The 22,922-nt window shown below is 42.2% G+C and overlaps 1 protein-coding gene across 2 annotated transcripts in view; it reads right to left on the reverse strand.

Annotated features, from left to right (window-relative positions):
* Positions 1–22,252, reverse strand: part of KCNMB2 (potassium calcium-activated channel subfamily M regulatory beta subunit 2) — a 48,354-nt gene extending 26,102 nt beyond the window's left edge. Inside the window, exons 1-2 of one of the 2 annotated variants that reach the window (XM_070945806.1) lie at positions 22,182–22,252; positions 9,117–9,287 (exon numbers count right to left, since the gene is read on the reverse strand). In XM_070945806.1, the coding sequence (XP_070801907.1) occupies positions 9,117–9,287; positions 22,182–22,237 (227 nt within the window). In that variant the 5' untranslated portion in view covers positions 22,238–22,252. The remainder of the gene's footprint in view (positions 1–9,116; positions 9,288–22,181) is intronic. The other variant, XM_070945807.1, reaches the window with a different exon arrangement.
* Positions 22,253–22,922: the final 670 nt, after the last annotated feature.

Genomic DNA, 22,922 nt, shown 5'->3' on the forward strand with positions numbered 1-22,922 from the left:
TTTTCATTGCCTATTTCCACTGAGCTGGGACCAAATACATATTTTCCGTAGAAATATCTGCAGTGATTCACTTAATAACAGTGGCAAGGACAGTTGTAAAATGGGGCAAAACTCACTTAACAAATGTCTCATTTAGCAACAGAAATTTTGGGATCCATTGTGGTCATAAGTCGTATACATGTACAAAGTGTCTGGTACATTTTATATACAGTACAGATGAAATATTTCCTGCTTTGGCTGTGAACCGTGCCATTCATCCACACCATGTTCGTTAATATGAGGACCCAGTTTGTGGGGGCAATAAGCTGACTTTGTATAAAATATACAAAAGTATGAAGGCTATTGCTTAACGCATTGTAAGCCGCCCTGAGTCTCTGGAGAAGGGCGGCATATAAATCAAATTTAAAAAAAAAAAAAAAAAAAATATAAGATAGCATATTTTTGTTTTTATTTTGCTTTCTCTAAGAGCTCTGTGTCTTCGTTAACCATAAATTTTAATTATAAGTATATTCTTTTCATTATTTATTGTTAATACTTCATTAATGTACCTATAAAAAAATTGCGTTTCGCATTTTTCATTGCCTATTTCCATTGAGCTGGGACCAAATACATATTTTCCATAGAAATATCGCTTTGAATAGTGCAAATTTGAATAATGTGACCATTTGAGTGTGATTAATTAAATTTAATTAATTTCTGGGGCTTTCTTAGTGAGGAAAACTGGTGTGAAATTGTAAATCAGCATTCCTCCAAAGAAAAATGGCAAGGAATATCGCTGGCTAGCATTAGGGATAGTTTGTTCTTTTTTTTTTTTTTTAACAGAATGATTGCCTTTTTGAAATAAAGTTGTTTGAGGTGAGCCTCCTATTATTATAGGAGAAAAGCAGGGAGAACTGGGGGTGGAGTTAAGCATGTCATCAGTTTAGAGTCATTATGTGGTCGAAGTCCAACCCCTGTGAATTCTGTGGACCCTTATCTGGTGCCAATTTAAAGTTGAATTTTAGTTGACTAGATTAATGTTAGGCTCAAAGAATCAGGACCATCTGTTAGATTGCAGCATAGAAGATTTATTCAAGCCTAAACACAGCAATCTCGTCAACTAAAGTTCAACAATAAATTGGGTTCAATAGAATTCTGGAGAGGTTGGATTTGGATTGCTTGTGGGAAGGCAATGACTCTAAGCTGATGGTGCACTTAACTCAGCCCTTCAGCTTTGCCTGCTCTTCTCCTACATCAGGAGTGTCAAACTCGATTTCATTGAGGGCCGCATCAGGGTTGTGTTTGACCTTGGGGGGGCTGGGAGGGCGTGGCTGGGGTGAGCATGGCCAGCTCAACGTCACTCATGTCACCGCCTCTGGCGGCCGGAGTGCTCTGCCAGCGAAAATGGACTCCCAAGATCTGTTTTTGGCCGCAACGGCCTCCTGCAACCCTCTACCAGCAAAAACAGAGCTTGGGAGAGCTGCGTGCGGCCCTCGCGAGCTCTGTTTTTGCTGGCAGAGGCACCGCGGGCTGGTTCTTTGATGTTTCCAGGGCAGCCTCGCGGGATAGATGTAAGCACCCCATGGGTCAGATTCAGCCCATGGGCCTCGAGTTTGACACCCTTGTCCTACATCTAGTGTATTCATGAATGGAACTTAAAAAGGATATTGAAGAGCGGTCCAAAACAGCCATTAAAAAAACCCACTACAGGTAGTCCTCAACTTACAAGCATTCATTTAGTGACTGTTCAAAGTTACAACAGCACTGACCAAAGTGACTTATGACCGTTTTTCACGCTTATGACCATTGCAGCATTCCCGTGTGATCAAAATTTGGATGCTTGGCAACTGGCTCATATTAATAATGGTTGCAGTGTCGCAAGGTCATGTGATCACTTTTTGTGACCTTCTGACAAGCAAAGACAAAGGAGAAGCCAGATTCACTTAACAACTGAGTTACTAACTTAGCAGCGATTCACTTAACAAATGTGGCAAGAAAGGTCGTAAAAATAGAGTAAAACTCACTTAACAAATGTCTCGCTTAGCAATGGAAAGTTTGGGCTTAGTTGTGGGTGTAAGTCAAGGATTAACGATATCAATTTTTCCCTAAAAAAACCCCTGTCAAATATGTCAAAACCAATATGGTCCAATTATGTTTATATTTTCAATAAATTCAATAAATAATAATATTTTGATATGGATTATGAGTCATTTCAAAGAAAAGGTGAGGTGAAGTCACAGGCAAACTCTAGTAAAAAAGCTGAAGGCATTTGAAATGGCTCTGCCATCCTTTCAGAAATAGTGTAGGCCTCTTGCTTGATCGGGGGTTGGACTAGATGACCTACAAGGTCCCTTCCAACTCTGTTATTCTGTTCTGTTCTGTTCTGTTCTGTTCTGTTCTGTTCTGTTCTGTTCTGTTCTGCTGTTAATAACATTCTATAGCAATGTTTCTCAACCTTGGAAGCTTGAAGATGGGTGGACTTCAACTCCCAGAATCCCCCAGCCAGTGCTGCTGGCTGGGGGATTCTGGGAGTTGAAGTCCACCCATCTTCAAGCTACCAAGGTTGAGAAACACTGTTCTATAACAACCAAGCCTTGTTTTGTGAGGCAAGGGATCACCTTCTTCCATTATCACGTTTGCTTGTGAGATGCATAACTGCTTTAAAAAATGATTGAGGAAGAAGCCAAGAAAATGAGCCTGCACATGAAAAATCACATAGTCGCCCGAGAGATGAACGCCACCAAGGCATGAATCAATTTTCTCAGATGGAAATAAAAATGAGCGCAGGCTAAAACGAAAGAGACAAGTTCAGGGTGGAAGCATATGATGTTATATCAAGATGATTCCAAATTGAATTGGAGAAGTGTTCCTCTGCTTATATAAAATTGTAAATTTATTTGGTTTCTTGTCAAGACTTGACTGGGGCTTTTGAGTCAGGGAACTTTAGGCAGTATGCTTTTGTGTGAAATGGCTTTTTCCTTAGAATGTAAATATTTCGGGCTCTTTATAGATAACTCAGGCGAATGAGATGGCTCTAAGATAATATACAGCATTCTGAGTGCAACTTACAACCTTTTGAAGACAATAAAGAATTGACTGGATTTTTTTTCTCCAGAAATTGCTCTATTTTTCTATCTGTGTAACTCTGCCCATTTCGAATTGCTGAAGGAGAAATGGTGATCTCCAACTACTGTATTTTTCAGAGTATAAGTCACTTTGGAGTATAAGACGCACCTTAGTTTTTGGGGAAGAAAATAAGAAAAAAAATTCTGCCTCTGCCTACCAGCATCCATCGGTATTCATCTGGCTAGCGTCCTGTCAATATGTGAGAGAATTGAGGGCTGTTTGGAAACTGAAACAGTATTTGCTGTGTAAGCAACAAGGAAGGAGACAGTAAGGAGCCTGGGTGTGGTTTAGCTCTGCAGCTCTGAGTCTGTGCTGAGCTCTAAACTAGTCTGCTGCTCAAAACTGAAACTGAAACTCCTCTCCTCTGCTTGTATTTTGCTTGTATTTACTACCACGTTAGAAAACCTGCTTTTGGTATTGTATATTTACTTCATGTGTTATATTATATGTAAAGAGAAGTTATTGAATCCTGCTGAATCAGTTACTTGTGTGTGCTTTCTGGATGTGATTGCTGCTGCAAACTCTGAGTCCTTGCAGCAAATAGCAAAAAGCCAGGTCAGTTTCAGCACATTATTGCAGCCTGATTCAACACGAGCAGCTGATTGGTGGGTGGATCAGCCTCCCGGAATATCCCCAATCAGCTGTTCCAGGCTGCAGGGATTGCCGCAGACCATCACCGCCTCCATGCCTCGCGTTTTTGGCTACATTTGGTGTATAAGACGCACCCAAATTTTCACCCTCTTTTAGGGGGGAAAAAGCATTTTATAATCTGAAAAATACGGTATTTTTGATTACAAATAAATCCACTATCCCTCACTGACCATCAGTAATAGCTACTCTTCATGGGATCAGTGAGGAATTTATTCCAAGAAAATTATCCTTTGACAGTCTCGTATTGAATTTGTTGCTAAGACAAGTAGATAAAAGGAGACAAAGCCTGTGAAATAACCAGAATGAAGCTAAAATTCGGACAATACTGGGACCTACATTAAAAAAGAAAAAATCACAGGACAATAGGCAAACTTCCCAGTTCTGTAAAGGTAGTCCTCGAGTTACGACTGCAATTGAGCCCAAACTTTATGTTGCTAAGTGAAACATTTATTAAGTGAGAGTTGTCCCATTTTACGATCTTTCTTGCCATAGTTGTTAAGTGAATCACTGCAGTTGTTGTAGTCAGAATAGTAATGTGTTTGTTAAGTAAATCTGACTTCCCCATTGACTTTGCTTGTCAGAAGGAGATCACATGACCCCGGGACATTGCAACTGTCATAAATATGAAATATGACCTCTGAATTTTGACCATGGGGATACTGCAATGGTTGTAAGTATGAAACACAGTCATAAGTCACTTTTTTCACTGCGGTTGTAACTTTGAACGGTCATTAAATGAACTGTTGTAAGTCGAGGAGCACTTGTAATTCTTAAGCAATTCAGAAAAAAGAAGATGTCAGAATTTAGGCCCACAGAGAACTTCTATTTTTATGTAATATGTTGATTAGCCAGCAAAGAATGCTGTCTCATTATGTCTAAGCTTTCTTTAAATCAATTTATGAAACATAAAAAAAGGTGATTATTTTTATAACTCCTATACTTTTCAGTTTTATGGTTAGCAATTTCAATATTGTGCTTAGTTCATTCCGATGGAAAAATGGATGGTTTTTAAGATGAGCATATACTGTATATCCTTAGCATTTTTTTTTAAATAGAAAAAAAAAAGAATACACTATTCGAAGAGGCAATGAGAAAAAAGTAGGAGGGAGGGGACACATATATTGCTTCCGGTACCTCTCAAGAGTTTTAAAAAGGTCTTGAGTCAATAGGACAAATACACAGCACAGATTAGCTTTCTTCTTGTGACCTTGTCATGTTATTTGATTTGTAAGTTATTTATTTATTTATTTATTTATTTATTTATTTATTTATTTATTTATTTATTTATTTATTTATTATTGAATTTCTATACCGCCCTTCTCCCAAAGGACTCAGGGCGGTGAACAGATTAAGATTTCATATACATATAATATATATATTTTTTTATAAACAGTAAATAATAAATTGAGTTAACTTGGTGTATCTGCTAAGACCTTGGCATAGAATTTAGATGTTTATGCTAGCCCTGCTTGTTGAAACAGAAAGGTCTTCAGGGCACGTCGGAAAGTGCGAAGATCTGGGATTATTCCTATTCCAGGGGGTATTTTGTTCCAAAGAGTAGGTGCCCCCACAGAGAAGGCTCTCTCCCTTGGAACTACTAGATGACATTGTTTTAATGATGGTACTATGAGTAGGCCTACTCTGTGAGAGCGTATTGGTTGGTGGGAGGTTATCGGTTGCAGCAGGTGGTCTCGTAAGTACTCAGGTCCTAAGCCATGGAGCACTTTAAAGGTAAGAACCAACACCTTGAAGCGCACTCGGAAGGCCACCGGAAGCCAGTGCAGCTCGCGTAGAAGAGGTGTTACATGCGAGCGCCATGTTGCTCCCATAATTACTCACGCGGCCGCATTCTGGACCAGTTGGAGCTTCTGGGTGCACTTCAAGGGGAGCCCCATGGAGAGAGCATTGCAGTAGTCAAGTTGGGAAATGAAAAACACAGCTATAATTTGCTGTGAGACTTTGATTTGGTCATGGTTGAGGGAAGCACAGGAAGGGGAAGATGATGGAAAAGGAGACAGGTCAATTATTGAAATGGATCTTGGAAATGTGGTGTCTTTAGAACAGTGTTTCTCAACCTTGGCCACTGGACGATGTGTGGACTTCAACTCCCAGAATTCCCCAGCCAGCTCTGCTGGCTGGGGAATTCTGGGAGTTGAAGTCCACACATCGTCCAGCGGCCAAGGTTGAGAAACACTGCTTTAGAAGGTGGTGGCCTTTAGAAGTCTATAGAGATTTTCAGTCATCCAGCTCATGGTTGTCCCAAAGCTGCTTTTTTGAATACGTTTCGCTTCTCATCCAAGAGCTGAAGAAGCTTCTTGGACGAGAAGCGAAACATCTTCAAAGAAAAACAAGAAAGAAAAGTCCAGTTGCCTCTTTAAAAAAGCACCTTTGGGACATATTTTTAGAGTTAACAGAAGTTCTAAGAAACTTAGAAAACCAAGTTTAGACAAAAAGTTTCTCCTGAACCATGACTCAAGCTTATAGATGCTTTTGACATTTATGTGACCATGCCAATATAAAGGTTGGAATTAGTGGAACAACAGGTGTTTGATAAATCCCAGTTAGTTCTCATTAATTTTTGCTTTGTTAGAATTACACAAAAGTACTTGAGAGTCTTGAGAGCTTACTTGCCTTGCCTAATTGTCCCATCATCTGAATGGACCAGTAACCATTTTTGGAAGAAAAGGTCGGAGAACATCAATCTGTATTCACCTCCTCTCATTTCAATTGAGATCCCTGGGTAAATTTTTTCTGCTATGCTTTTATGTACTCTTTCCTTTCTGATCGATGTACAGTACTTTGTGAAAGTCTGGTCACACAGTTGTGGCTACTTCAGAAAAGAAAGAATACTCCCTCAACTGTGTCAATAGTTATCCTGGACAAGAAGCAATGGATGGAAACTAATCAAGGAAAGAAGCAACCTAGAACTAAGGAGAAATAGAATAGAATAGAATAGAATAGAATAGAATAGAATAGAATAGAATAGAATAGAATAGAATAGAATAGAATAACAGAGTTGGAAGGGACCTTGGAGGTCTTCTAGTCTAACCCCCTGCTTAGGCAGGAAACCCTACACCACTTCAGACAAATGGTTACCCAACATCTTCTTAAAAACTTCCAGTGTTGGAGCATTCACAATTTCTGGAGGCAAGTTGTTCCACTGGTTAATTGTTCTAACTGTCAGGAAATTTCTCCTTAGTTCTAAGTTGCTTCTCTCCTTGATTAGTTTCTACCCATTGCTTCTTGTCCTACCCTCAGGTGCTTTGGTGAATAGCTTGACTCCCTCTTCTTTGTGGCAAACATTGAAACATCATGTCTCCCCTAATCCTTCTTTTCATTAAACTAGACCTACCCAGTTCCTGCAACCGTTCTTCATATGTTTTAGCCTCCAGTCCCCTAATCATCTTTGTTGCTCTTCTCTGCACTCTTTCGAGAGGCTCAACATCTCCTGACTGTTAGAACAATTAATCAGTGGAATGACTTTCCTTCAGAAGTTGTGGGTGCTCCAACACTGGAAGTTTTTAAGAACAGATTGGACAGCCACTTTTCTGAAATGGTAGGATTTCCTGCTTGAACCAGAGGTTGGACTAAACCTCCAAGATCCCTTCCAATTCTGTTATTTTGTTATTTTATTATCCATGCTACAATAGCATAATGGTTATAACACTTGCTTTATAAATATGTAGAAGCTTGCCGATTTGAAGCTTAGGAGAAACTTTTTTTAAAATAATAATTTCCGCCTAGTACTTCTCTGGGTTTTAAGGACATTCTTTTAAGGTTATTCTGAAAACAGACAAATAAAAAATGGAGAACAATGTAGCATCTACAGCATTTTCTGGAAATAAAATTATGACTGCCTGAAGATGGCTGTAAAAATCAATTCCAATTCCTTCCCTTTCGTACACATTGAAAAAAAAAATGAAAACAACTTGTGAGTGAGTGGGCAGCCCTAGAGAAGAAATGAACAAACAAAGAAAGAAAGAAATATGTCCAATCGTGGAAATACACGGATATTAATACTGGAAGGTATTAGGATTTGAATAATGAAAGCAAATTGAATAATGAAATGAACAAATGCTTCTTGCACCTTTCTTTCCTACTTGTTAGTCCACCTTTCTCCAATGTAGGAGGTTAGCACGCACCCCTTTCCTAGGAGAATGAAATATTTTGGGAAATATTAAAAAGGCAGAATATTATATTTCCCTGGACGAGAAATGGAGAAACATGTTTTAAAGACAAAGCAGCTTCCTGCCTCCACCCCCCCCCCCCACACCTTTGTTAATGGGCCAGAGGCAGAAACTCAATCTTTTGTCAAAGGACCATAATCTGCAAAACAATGGGGCCCCATCTAGCAACCACATGTGACCTGGGAAGCATGTGACCTGGGAAGCACATGTGACCATCAGCCAGCAAGGCTAGCTAACACCCCCATCCCCTGGGAGTCTGACAACCAATCAAGATACTCTTTTGGGGCCCCAGGAAATGCAAAGCCAGAGAGAGCATAAAAACCAGAGGATTCACTGTATCTGCCCTTTTTCTGTTCAGGAACTCAAGCCATGTGATCCTATCCACCATTAAACCATCTTTCCAAGCAGTCTCCATGTTTCCAGTGTCTTTTTCCCCACTTGGAGCAGAACCCAGAAGGATATTTCTTCCTACCCCAATTTCTGGAGCTCTCCAGAAATATTGGCAACACAGTTCCTAGAAAGTTATATCAGCATGGCCACATTGGAAGAGAATAATAAGGTCCATCATCCTAAAACATTGCACAGGCATCAGGCTATGGAAGACTGATATAATCTAAGGCCAAATTCCACATTTGCCTCTTGTATGTCTGGAAAGACTCTGGAAAGAGTGCAGAGAAGAGCAACAAAAATGATTAGGGGACTGGAGGCTAAAACATACAAAGAACAGTTACAGGAATTGGGTATATCTAGTCTAATGAAAAGAAGGACTAGAGGTGACATGATATCCCTGTTCCAATATTTGAGGGGCTCCTACCAATACGAGGGGTGGGGTGGGGGGGTCAAACTATTTTCCAAAGCACCAAAAGGCAAGACAAGAAACAATGGTTGGAAACTAACCAAGGATAGATGTAACCTAGAATTACGGAGAAATTTCCTAACGGTGAGAGCAATCAATCCATGGAACAGCTTGCCTTCAGAAGTTGTGAGTGCTCCATCACTGGAGGCTTTCAAAAAGAGATTGGACAGCCACTTGTCTGAACAGTCTCCTCCTGCATCAGCATGGGGTTCGACTAGAAGACCTCCAAGGTTCCTTCCAACTCTTATTAGTCTACGTTTCATGTCCTACGTTTTTGGATCTTAGAATATTAATTAAAAGAAACACGAAGAATTTACCTTTGCATGTATGATCTCAGCAGGGTGATGCCCAGAAGGAAGTACATCATAATGGAACACACCATCATGGTCAGTCCCAGGAGTATGGCCCGGTCCTCTCCTGCTTTGAGAGCGGTGACTGTTTTCCTTTTGTCCAGTAGATCATGATCCCTGATTTTTTGGTAAATATTTCTGAGGTTGAAAACAATACATTCTTATGTGGAGTTCACACTTTAATCAATAAACCCTCTAAAAGGACTGTTTTGCTCCGTTTCCAGGGCCTGCCTCAGGGGAGATCACAGCTTTAAGATTACTGCATTCGATGTTTTCTAAACATTTTGCTTGGACCTGGTAGGGGAAAGAAAAAATCACCGGCATCCGAAACTCACAAAAGGCTTTCATTGGTGGAATGATTTTCAAAGCTCCCCTTTTCTTCCCTCTTGCCTCTGTTTTTCAATTTCCGGGAAGGTGCTTTGCAAAAGATGAAATGAATCTTTCACAACAAATCTTAGATCATTCACACCAGAGGAATTCTTTGGAATCCCCAGAAAAATGTGTGATGTGATGTGACTGAAGAGAGAGTAATCAAAGATGTATGCTTCCCTGCTTTATTTCCTGGCGGAAATTTAGACTTCTGAGTTTCCTCATCAATTTAGAGTTCTTAGGGCTTGGCCATCATAATACTCTGGACCAGGGGTCTCCAACCTTGGTCACTTTAAGACTTGTGGACTTCAACTCACAGAGTTCCTGAGGGCTAGGAAGCAAGCCCAAGGGCCTGTAAGGACTCCGAGGATGGGAAGTGGAGCATGGGCTTCTTAGGGAGTAGGGAAGACCTTGGGAGGCCCTTGGACCTGTGCTAGGTCTCGCAGGGCCTCTCCTAATCTTGAGGCCTCTGTTTAATGACCCATGTGGTTTTTAACAACTGCATCAGAGGCAGCAGAGGTGAAGATTGTTAAGGAACAGAGGTGGGTTTCAGCAGGTTCTGACCAGTTCTGGAGAACCGGTAGCGGAAATTTTGAGTAGTTTGGAGAACCGGTAAATATCACCTCTGACTGGCCCTGCCCCCATCTATTCTCTGCTTCCTGAGTCCCAGCTGATAAGGAGGAAATGGGAATTTTGCAATAACCTTCCCCTAGATTGGGGAGGGAATGGCGATTTTACAGTATCCTTCCCCTGCCACACCCACCAAGCCATGCCATGCTCACCAAGCCACATCCACAGAACCGGTAGCAAAAATTTTTGAAACCCACCACTGTTAAGGAAGGTCTCCTCACTTAATGACTGTCATGACTTGCGACTGTAATAGGCAGGGTCCATTATGACCATGAATCAAGGGCTATCTTTATATTCTTTAGTGTTCTGATATTTATGATAGGATTTTTCATGGTGTATAGTATTTTGTAGTCTTTCCATCTTCATTAATTTAGCACAAACATCTTTTTTTTGTTCTCATTTCCTCGCATTGATGGCCATCCATAATATAATCAGCTGATCAACATCAACATTGGCGCCAACTTATTTCTAGCTTACTTCATGGTGTTCTGGGTTTTTGTTAACCTAAAAATGATGGTCTAACTCAGTGTTTCTCAACCTTGGAAGCTTGAAGATGGGTGGACTTCAACTCCCAGAATCCCCCAGCCAGCAGCGCTGGCTGGGGAATTCTGGGAGTTGAAGTCCACCCATCTTCAAGCTACCAAGGTTGAGAAACACTGGTCTAGCTATTATCTATTCTATCTATGGAATTCTTGATGCTTTCTGATCTTGGTTGTTTACTTGCGGACATTTCATTACCCAACTAGGTTAAATCATCAATGTGAGTGAGTGTTGGATTTGCTGTCTGTTTTATATATAGTAGCTGCCCTGCCAGTTTCGGTGGGGGCATGGTTTTTTAATCTGGTATTACCTTAATTGGAGTGTTCTAAAGTGTTCAGATCAATCAGTCATCAATAGACACATTTATACACCATTCAAAAGAGACAATATGTATAAAACCTAAGAAGGAAATAAAAACTAGAAGACATCTTCCCCACCAGCAGCCAACATTCAGATAAATAGCACCAGACAAAAAATGAGGCACATAAACAACACTCTATCCAAGGAACCTTCAAAGAGAAAACCACAACCCACCAAAAATTGGCAAGGCAAGCTACTATATATAAATAGGAAGCAATCCACATACTCATTTGCATGGATTATGTTATCTAATTGGGTAATAAAACATCTGTAAGCAAACAACCTAGCTCAGAGAGCAGCAAGGACCCCCACAGTTCAACCCTGAGCTACAGATTTATTCCAGGAGTGAAATCCAGCAGGTTCTGCCAGGTTCTGGAGAACCGGTAGTGGAAATTTTGAGCAGTTCGGAGAACCGGCAAATACCACCTCTGGCTGGCCCAGAGTGGGGGCGGGGGGCAATGGAGGTTTGCAAGATCCTTCCCCCAGGAGTGGGGAGGGAATGGGGATTTTGTAATATCCTTCCCCTCCCACGCACACCAAGCCACGCCCACAGAACCAGTAGTTAAAAAAAATTGATTTCACTACTGATACCTTCTGCAGGTATCTATCCTCTCTCTCTCTCTCTCAAATGAGTTACAGTCTGAGTTCCTACAGTTTCTCTGTCTGAGAAATCCCACATTCAAATCAAATATTTTTATGGTATTTAAGAGGAGGACATGAGCAGACATATATTTTCTGCTCCATATACTCTAGTGAGTTTTATATTTTCCCATCACCACATATTGCAAGGATTAGCAATTTGGGAGGCGTTGGGGACACATTTGGAATGTTGATAAGTTAGGACAGTTGTTTATTTACAAAATGGTTCCCATGGTGAGCCTGGCCAGTCATCAAACATCAATGTACCAGAAGGGCTGTTCCAGGATGTGCTGCAAATAACCAGAATGCCAAACGATCTTGCTTTGCTTTGCAGCAGGACAGATTCCTGGTTTTCTTTTTCAAAATCATACGTTTGCATGTATTAGAAAAGGAACAGAGTGGAAGGGATACTGCAAAATCTCCATTCCCCCCCTCACTCCAGGGGAAGGATACTACAAAATCCCCATTCCCTCCCCACTCTGAGGCCAGCCGGAGGTGGTATTTGGCGGTTCTCCGAACTACTCAAAATTTCTGCTACCGGTTCTCCAAAACCTGTCGGAACCTGCTGGATTTCACCCCTGGATTGACTTAACAACTGTAGGCGAGAAAGGTCACAAAATAGGGCAAAACTCACTTAACAAATGTCTCACTTAGCAACATAAATGGTGGGCTCAGTTGTGGTCGTAAGTCGAGGACTACCTGTATAACCACACAATAAAGATAGAGCTAGTATTCCTGGCTATGCTTCTTGTCTGGAGAACCTTGTGGGGCTTGGTGGGCTGAGGAAAACTTCATTTTTCTGCAGTGGTGTAGGGTTTCCTGCTTAAGCAGGGGGTTGGACTAGAAGACCTCCAAGGTCCCTTCCAACTCGGTTATTCTATTCTATTTGTTTGTATCTCTGCTTTTCTTTTCTTCTTCTCCATAATTTGGAATTTACTGGGTGTGTGGAATGAGCTCTGATTTATTTTTCCCTCACTGATGATAGCCAGCAAAATGCAGTGGAGTAGATAATCGGAGAAAGGGGTAAATGCGTGATATTATGGGTAGACATGGAATGCTCACTAATATATCAGGGAGAGTAAGGGAGGGTGATACACAGATGGACTTTTGGACATTTGGTTCTGAAGGTGTAACTCCATCATAAAATACTCTTTCAAAGCAATCTCTGCACTGATGTTTCTTAACCTTAGCAATTTGAAGATGTGTGGACTTCAACTCCCAGAATTCTCCAACCATCCCAGAATTCTGGGATTTGAAGTCTATATATCAGTGATGGCAAACCTTTTCGTCTCTGAGTGCCCAAACTGGAATGCACATGCGCACGTGCATGCCGGAGCACCAGAAACATGTGCCAGTGCGCATGTGCGCACTGGCCAACTGCTCTTCCACTTTCCGGTGTGTGCATGCTCACCGGCCAGCCAGGGGTGAAATCCAAAATGTTTCCCTGCCGGTTCTGTGGGCGTGGCTTGGTGGGCGTGGCAGGGGAAGGATACTGCAAAACCTCCATTCCCACCCCACTCCAGGAGAAGGATACTACAAAATCTCCATTCCCTCCCCTCCTGGGGAAAGGACAGTGCAAAATCTCCATTCCCACCCCACTCCTGGTGGAAGGAGACTGTAAAATCTCCATTCCCACCCCACTCCTGGTGGAAGGATACTGCAAAATCTCCATTCTCACCCCTCCTGGGGAAAGGATACTACAAAATCTCCATTCCCACCCCACTCTAGGGGAAGGATACTGCAAAATCTCCATTCCCACCCCACTCCTGGTGGAAGGATACTACAATATCTCCATTCCCTCCCCTCCTGGGGAAAGGATATTGCAAACTTTCCATTCCCACCCCATTCTGGGGCTAGCCAGAGGTGGTATTTGCCGGTTTCCCGAACTACTCAAAATTTCCGCTACCGGTTATCCAGAACCTGTTAGAACCTGCTGGATTTCACCCCATGCAGCCAGCTGGTTTTTGGGTTTCCGGTGCTCAGGTGTGCGCGAAGACCAGCTGGCCAAGGCGCATGAGCACACCGGAGACCAGAAGGGCAATTGGCGACAGCACATGTGCCCACGGAGAGGGCTCTGCGTGCCACGTATGCCATAAGTTCGCCATCACAGCTATATATATCTTCAAGTTGAGAAATACTGCACTACACAGTGGTGCTTCCCATAAGAAAGCCACAGATGTGTACCTGTGTATCTTGTTTGAAAACAGGAAAGCAAATGTTTTGCTCGTGTCTTTGTGTGGCTATACAGCCTGATCCAATTTATTCAGGAAAAACAAGCCTGCATATATTTAGACATGCGTCGGATTGCAGTCCTACCAGTCCTCAGTTTGAACATCCTCACTTGAAAATAAATAGATTGGTTTGATTCATTTTCAAGTTAGTACACTGCTACTGGCAGCTTTTCTCTGATTCTAGCTTGATATGTATTATTGTTATTTTATTCCTGTTTTCATAATTTTTCACTGCGCTGCTTCTTCCATTACTTGCAGTAAAATCCACATGCATTATTCCAGTTCGCTGCTAAGGATTTACTAGATTTACTCTGGAATGCATGCAATAAATGAACCGACTCCCGAAAAACTCGCTAACCTTTCCCCCAGCTTGAAATGAAATTCATAATTGATCTATCTCATCCTTTTATTTTCCCCCTCACAAAAACCATAGCACAACAACAACAACAACAACAACAGCATCATTTCCTCCCCCAGTTTACAGGAAAATGTATGAGATCACATTCGTTCCCTTAGAAAAAGAGATGCGAACAAAATAAGTAAGTGTCCCACGACTCTGGCTATTTATCAAAATGTATTTAACTGTAATGGCTTGCTATCGGTAGATGCGTTGTTACCGAATGAAAAGCAGGCAGGGAACGGCAGCAATTGTCATGCTGTTCTGGAACATTAGCCCATCACGCAACATAACTTGTGTCGCTCTGCAGACATAAAACGGGCATGGCACAATCAGTCAATAATATCGCACCAGAACACAAATGTGATTCACATGGACGATTGAGAAATAAGATGGCTAATTGAAAAGGACGGCCATGTCATTTCCACAGGAGGCTATGAGGCATGAAATGGACAGCGGAGAGGTAACAAACAAAAGATTAAACCAAACAAATAAAATTGTAGGAGCCCCAGGCAGTAAGGTGACTGATGTCCTGCGCTGCATGTTAAGAGGCTACCTGCTTTCTGTGGATGCTTAATTTGGTTCTAGAAAGCCAAACTTAGTAGAAAGTTTATACTCAGAGGTGGGTTTCAGCAGGTTCTGACCAGTTCTGGAGAACCGGTAGCGGAAATTTTGAGTAGTTCAGAGAACAAGTAGTAAAAATTCTGACTGGCCCCGTATTCTCTGCCTCCCAAATCCCAGCTGATCGGGAGGAAATGGGGATTTTGCAGTAACCTTCCCCTGGATTAGAGAGGGAATGGAGATTTTACAGTATCCTTCCCCTGCCATGCCCACCAAGCCACACCCACAGAACCGATAGTAAAAAATTTTTGAAACCCACCACTGTTTATACTTAATAGAAAGTCTCTACCAAGAAAACTGTTGATAGGTTATCTCAGAAAGACCATTACTTTTCATGAATATTTGTTCTCTTGTCCTTTTGTAAGGCATCCAGCTAGTTAGCGATTGGTACATCAGAGAGCAGTGAATTCCTTCATCTCAGGTAGTTGTGTACATACTTACAAAAGGGCATTACTATACATCTATCTTCCTAAGACTCCTCTACAGGCTGAACCACCAGAGTCCGCTGTGAAGGATCACCGTAAGTTCTCAGTAGCTTATTGAAACAATTCCAGCAGGAATAGAAAGCTACTTAAACTCTGGTAAACCCACAGAGTGAAAAATGACCTGTTCTGAGAACCCAACCACACCAAGTATAGGTTGGTATTTTACTCAGTTGTTATGTAAACAATGCAACCCCTCCGTTTCTCTTCTGCTACGCAATAGCAAAATGCAGTAAAGAGAAACAATTGGATAAAATTAAGCAAGATTATTACCTCTGTGGCTGTTAAGGCTCACCCAGCCTGAGGTATCTGTCTTTTCAGATGAAGGCATTATTGATTTTTGGGGATTTAAAAGCTCGGAATTTTTCTAGTTATTGCACCATTTCGGTTGTCTCGCATTTTGAATTTTCTGCTATGTGTGGGAACTTAATTGATGGTAGGACAAGGAAGAAGTAACTGCTTCCGTTTTATGTTTGGAAAAGAGCATCGATAAATGTGGCAAGAAGAATGCCAAAAGTGAGTCCCATATGATACAATAACTTCCAACCGTACATCCAGATCAGATTTTGGATTTGGGGAGGGAAAAAAAAAAAAAGACAAAGTAGAAAATCCAAAGCACTTGTGGCCTTGTGTGGAAATATCCTCCTGGGTATAAAAATTATCTCATGGTGTTCTGTGGCTACTGAACAATACCCAAAAACAGGGCATGTCCAAGAGTGACTTCCTTTAAGTGTTATTTACTCTCCTAGGCCCTTTGTAGCATTTAGAACAGGGGTGTCAAACTCGATTTCATTGAGGGCTGCATCGGGGTTTGTGTTTGACCTCGGGGGGCTGGGGTTGGCATGGCCAAAATGGGCGTGGCCAGCTCTGTCATTCGTGTCAGGGGCGCCTGTGGTGGCCTGAACACTCTGACAGTTAAAATGGGCTCCCGAGCTCCGTTTTCGGGTGCAATGGCCCCTTGCAACCCTCTGCCAACAAAAACAGAGTTTAGGAGGGTCGCATGTGGCCCTCCTGACCTCCATTTTCACTGGCAGAAGCATTGTGGGCCAGTCCTTCACTGTTTCCAGGGTGCCACCGCAGGCCAGATCTAAGCACCCCGTCGGCCAGATCTGCCTGCGGGCCTTGAGTTTGACTCCCCTGATTTAGAAGGTAAATTACATCATCTGATGGCTTCAAACAGCCTTTGGTGCACCAGGTCACAGAGCTGATGCTTGCCTTTTAGGAGACATGGATTGGGAAAACTAAACAGCAATGGCCTACTTCTTCTGACCAAATAACCCCAAGCATATGTACCACTAACATGATGCTCAGGCTTGCAAGCAAGTATAAAACTACCTGAATGCATCACAGGTTCAAACAAATGTTAATGTTGAAAAAAAAAAGGATGACAAGAAAATAATGTTTACCGCATGAAAATGTTGAAAAATTAAAAGGCTGCAGGTGTAGACAGTGTAACTGGAGAAAGGTTAAAATGGGGCTGTGGTTTGTTCCTGGCTGTGTGCCTCGTTTAACATTGCTTAGGAATGAGGCACTCATGTCCCCGGGGATTGGGAAAATGTCACAATTGTTCCCTGAACAAAAGGGAAGGTAATTAGAGTGGGGGTGTGGGGGGGGTAGTTTGTTAAATGGGAAAATACTTGATAGAATTTTGATTGAAAGGGTGCAAATGGTGAATGGCCAGTGCACTTCTATGCCACGGATAGATTCTTCGTGTCACTTATTTCTCATAGAAATATGAGAAAGAAATTTATTGCATGCTTTTAAAACTTATGATAAAGAAAATAGGCATCAATTTTGGAATGTTTTGCAGGACTCTGGAACTGAACGATGGTCGCTCTAACCGGAACAGTAATTTATAGTGGAAATAAAGCATTTGCTTCATTTATTATTTATTTATCCCTGACATTTCTATGTCGTTCCACTCTAAATATGCACTGAGCGTGCATGAGAGAGAGAAAGAGAGAGAGAGAAAACTCACTACGGATTTCAACACCAAAGAGAAGCATCACACAAATAGGTGAGACATCCTAGTTTGTTTCATAGATTTACGGATAGATAAATGTGGTGACATTAGAGATATGCTGATTGGGGACATTAACACGCACGTACATTTGCACGTAGACAATGCTGTGTTGTTGGCGGAGAACACAAATGATTTGCAGCAAATGGGAGATTGCAATAAGGAGTACTCCTTATTTGTACTGGGTTGAAAATGCATCTTTGTTGGCCCGCCCTGCAGATACGCTGTCAAATTTCAGCCAGGTACTCTGGGGGCTACAGCATAGCTAACAACAACAAGAAAAGCCCAGTGTGTTTCTATGCAGGTGGAATCAACATCGCAAAAAACCTAGTATTTATTTTTTATACCTGGAACAAGGAGCCTTGTACTTTAGATCCAGTGGTCGGCTTTTGTACATTTGCTGATTTATTTATTTTTCCTAGTATGTATTTCCTAGTTAAAATGCAGCACAACAAAAGCATATTCTGACTTTACCTTCACATCCCATAGGGAAGTTTGAATTATGGGCAGTCCTTGGAATTAAGAATGTGTAATTTACAGTGTAACTTACAGACAATTTGAACTTACAAATGGGCTGCCGACTACTAAAGATGGCAGATGGTATTCTCCGTCCTCAAACCAATGGACCACTGAAGAATATTTTCATGAACCTCTGAACCTGCACATTTTAAATACAGGTAGCCCTTGACTTATGACTACAGTGGAGCCCAAAGGTTCTATGCTAAGCGAGACATTTGTTAAGTGAGTTTTGCCCCTTTTTACGACTATTTATGGGACGCGGTGGCTCAGTTACTAAGACACTGAGCTTGTCGATCAGAAAGGTCGGCAATTCGGCGGTTCGAATCCCTAGCGCCACGTAATGGAGTGAGCTCCTATTACTTGTCCCAGGTTCTGCCAATCTAGCAGTTCAAAAGCATGTAAAAATGCAAGTAGAAAACTAGGGACCACCTTTGGTGGGAAGGTAACAGCGTTACGTGCACCTTTGGCGTCTAGTCATGCCGGTCACATGACCACAGAATCATCATCTGACAGTGCTGGCTCTTCGGCTTACAAACGGAGATGAGCACTGCCCCCTAGAGTCGGGAATGACTAGCACGTATGTGCGAGGGGAATCTTTACCTTTATGACTATTTTTGCCACGGATGTTAAATGAATCAGTGTAGTTCTTACGTTAGGAACATGATTGTTAAGTGAATCTGGCTTCCCCATTGACTTTGCTTGTCAGAAGGTCACAAAAGGGGATCAGGTGACCTTGGGACACTGCAACTGTCGTAACTATGGGTCACTTGCCAAGTGGTTCAGGTTCGCCTGATTCGCCAGTTGCGTCCCTTTCTGGATCGGGACTCATTACGCACGGTCACTCACGCCCTTGTCACCTCACGCCTGGACTATTGCAATGCTCTCTACATGGGGCTCCCCTTGAGGAGCACCTGGAGGCTCCAACTGGTCCAGAATGCGGCCGCGCGGGTGGTGACGGGAACAACGTGGCGCTCCCATGTGACCTCCTTCCTGCGCGAGCTGCACTGGCTCCCAGTGGTCTTCCGGGTGCACTTCAAGGTTTTGGTTACCACCTTTAGAGCGCTCCATGGCTCAGGACCAGGGTACTTACGAGACCGCCTTCTGCCACCAGTAGCCTCTCACCGACCAGTTCGCTCCCATAGAGAGGGGCTCCTCAGGGTGCCATCGGCCAAACAATGTCGACTGGCGGCCCCCAGGGGGAGAGCCTTCTCTGTGGGGGCACCTGCCATCTGGAACGAGCTCCCCCCGGAGATACGGAGGATTCAAGACCTACGCATCTTCCGCCGCACCCTAAAAACGTTTTTATTCCAACAGGCTGGTCTGGCCTAACTCTCCCTTTTAAATTGGGTTTTAAATGTTTTACATAAATTGGATGTCTTAAATTTGTTTTTTGAGCCCAAATTATTTAATTTATTTTTAATAGTTTTTAACTTTTGTACGGCCTTTGTATTTTTATCTTGGCTGTTCACCGCCCTGAGTCTTCCGGGAGTAGGGCGGTATACAAATATGATAAAATAAATAAATAAATAAATAAGTGTCTGAAGTTTGATTACATGACTGTGGGGATGCTGCAATGGTAGTAAGTGTGAAAAAAGGTCATAAGCAGTGGTGAAATGTAAAATTTGTTACTATTGGTTCTGTGGGCATGGCTTGGTGGGGTGGGGTGGGGTAAGGTGACTGGGTAATTGTGGCCAACTTTTTTTTTTTTTTTTACTTTTAAAAGCATTTTTTTCGGCCGAAGAGGTTGTAAAAAAATGCTTTTAAAAGCCTCTGACAATCAGGCAACTCAGCTGGGATCGTCAGAGGCGTCTAAAAGCATTTTTTCCTACAACTTCTTCGGCCGAAGAGGTGGCAGAAAAAAATGCTTTGAAAAGCCTCTGACGATCCCAGCTGAGCTGCGCGATCATCAGAGGCTTTTTTAAAAAAAACTTTTAAAAGCATTTTTTCAGCCGAAGAGGTTGTAGAAAAAATGCTTTTAAAAGTAAAAAAAAAAAGCCTCTGATGATCGCGTGGCTCAGCTGGATATGGGGGGGGTGGGGAGGGTGCAGGGATTTTTGCTACTGGTTCTCCGAACCACCCACCACCATCGCTACTGGATCGGGTGATCCGGTCCGAACCATTTCACCCCTGGTCATAAGTCACTTTTTTCAGTGCCGTTATAAGTTTGAACAGTCATTAAATATGACTGTTGTATGTCAGGGACTATCTGTATATATATAGTTGGTTTTCAGTGGTTCATGAAAACATTGAGCTGCTGAAAGAAGGAGAATGCCATCTGCTATTTTTAGCAATAGGCAGTCCGTTCATGAGTTCCGACTTACATAAAATTCATCTTAAAGGCATATTTAGGGACAGATCTTGTTCTTAACCTGGGGACTGTCTGTGATTGATGGAGGAGCTGGAAGTGAGCAGAGAAAAATTAGAATAAATTTTCCCAACCTGATGACACTGTGAATTATAACTCCCAGAAATTCCAGCTATCATAGGAGATGAATGGAGTTTGGGTCTCCTATTTCATATAACGTTAAATAACATAATAATAAGAGAAGCGCGTACTTCCCAAAATATATCATATAATATTTTAGGGCAATGTGGAACTTTCTGATACAGAAGCATGGTCTGGGGGGTATCATTGGCTTTCCACGTCTCTCAGAATTAGTCTTCATTCTTTTCCCTCCGATACAGGTAGACCTCGACTTAAAACAGTTCATTTAACGACCATTCGCAGTTACAATGGCACTGAAAAAGGGGACCTATGACCATTTTTTTTGGACCCTAGCAACCATTGCAGTTATCCCTATGGTCACATGATCAAAATTCGGATTGGGTCATATTTATGACGATTGTAGTGTCCTTGGAATCATGGGATCAACATCTGACAAACAAAGTTAGTGGGGATGCCAGATTCACTTAACAACCCCTTTGACTAACTTAACAACTGCAGAGAGTCACTTAATGTCAGAGTATATTCATAGACTGGAATAGGCAACAAGGTCAGTCAATGAATAGACATGTCAACTCTATTGGGTCAGCCAATGAGCGCTGTTTGGAAACTGAAACAGTTTGGAGCCTGGGCGTGGCTAAACTAGTCTGCTGCTGGAACTGAAGCTGTTCTCCTCTCTGCCTGTGTTTTGCCTGTAACTACTACCATGTTTTCCCGAAAACAAGACCCTGTCTTATATTTTTTTGAACCCTGAAATAAGCGCTTGGCCTTATTGCCATGCGTTCAAAAGCCCGATTGGGCTTATTATTAGGGGATGTCTTATTTTGGGGGAAACAGGGTACCACATTGGAAAAATCTGCTTTTGGTATTGTATATGTACTTCATGTGTTATTATGCATATAAAGCAGTGGTGAAATCTAAAATTTGTTACTATCGGTTCTGTGGGCGTGGCTTGGTCAGGGGGGGTAATGTGGGCATGGCCAATTTTTTTTTTACTTTTAAAACCATTATTTCTACAACCTCTTCAGCGAAGAGGATGTAAAAAAATGCTTTCAAAAGGCTCTGACGATCCCAGCTGAGTTGCCTGATCATCAGAGAGTTGAAGAAAAAGTTTTTTTCTTTTAAATGGCTCTGACGATCCAAGCTGAGTTGCCTGATCGGCAGAGGCTTTTTAAAAAAACATTGTATAGATACAGAATACACAGTCATTGTAGTCTGCCTCTGATGATTGTGCGGCTCAGCTGGGCATGGTGGGGGGCAGGGATTTTTGCTACTGGTTCTCCGAACCACCCGCCTCCATCGCTACCGGATTGGGTGATCTGGTCCGAACTGGGAGCATTTCATTCCTGATATAAAGAGAAGTTAATGAATTCCTGCTGAATCAGTTACCTGTGTGTGCTTTCTGGATTTCATTTCTGCAACAAATTCTAACACTTAACAACTCTGGCAAGAAAGGTTGTAAAATGGAACAAAACAAATGTCTCACTTAGCAACAGAAATTTTGGGCTCAATTGCCGTCATAAATGGAGGACTATCTCTAATTACTATAGAAATTCTCATCTGTTCGTGATGGCACACAAAGTGATTGGGGAAAGGAAAAGCAATAGGGATAGAATTCTCTCTCCTATCATTCCTGGTTACCAGTAATGCCATTATTATAAATGACCAGTTATTTTGTGATGGTACTTTCATCATCTTGGGTCAAAAAAATGTAGTTAGCACATCAAAAGTGCCGCACAAGGAGCCCAGCGCTAGCCTAACGCAGTGTGGACGCCACGTACCTTCTCTCATCATGCCTGTATGATGTGGAGCTCCGGCCACTGGTCCAAATGAACATCTTAGAGGATTGGTCTCCACTGCCTCTCCTTACCGTTGAGGTCCTGGAGGAAAGATGGCAGGACCTAGGAGAAAATGGAGAATCTTCATTACCGTATGCTGAAAACCTGCTGGGCCTCATCACATCTAACAGATCCAAGTGCCAAATTTGATTGCCCTGCAGGCTCTGCTCCATAGAGAGTGTCTTTTAGATGATTCCAGATGATATGTAAAACAAGATGATGACCTTTCTCTTCCCTTCCAGGAGGTTCGGTTGACATTAAATTATTTCCTGCTCATCTTTCTTAATTTCTTTTTTCTCCTGTTTCCCTCTCCCTTTCTGTCAGAGCTAAGAAAATCTCGCTGTGCTGCCTTCTAAAATGTGTGGGTTCTTTCTTCGAAGCAAGTTCACTCATGTTTGACTTAAGTTTCCTATCCATCTCTAGTCCATCTATGCAGGCCTCCTCTCTCCCCCTGATGGTTTTTGATATGAACGTTTCTTCGGTCCTTTCCTTTAAGCATCCATTGAGATATCCAACAAGGAGGGCGGCTTGAAGCTGTATGAACTCATCTCTAACCAAACTGGCAGTTAAATGAAAATGGAGGTTAAAGTCCACCATCCAGGTGGATTTCCAACAGCTGTTTCTGCAGCTGTTTCTGTGTGAGGGTGTGCACATGCGTGCGTGCGTGTGACTGAGTGTGACATG

The sequence above is a fragment of the Pituophis catenifer genome, unplaced genomic scaffold (genome assembly GCF_029215685.1).
Source record: "Pituophis catenifer annectens isolate HBS135680 unplaced genomic scaffold, rPitCat1.0.hap2 SCAF_6, whole genome shotgun sequence".
NCBI lineage: Eukaryota > Metazoa > Chordata > Lepidosauria > Squamata > Colubridae > Pituophis > Pituophis catenifer.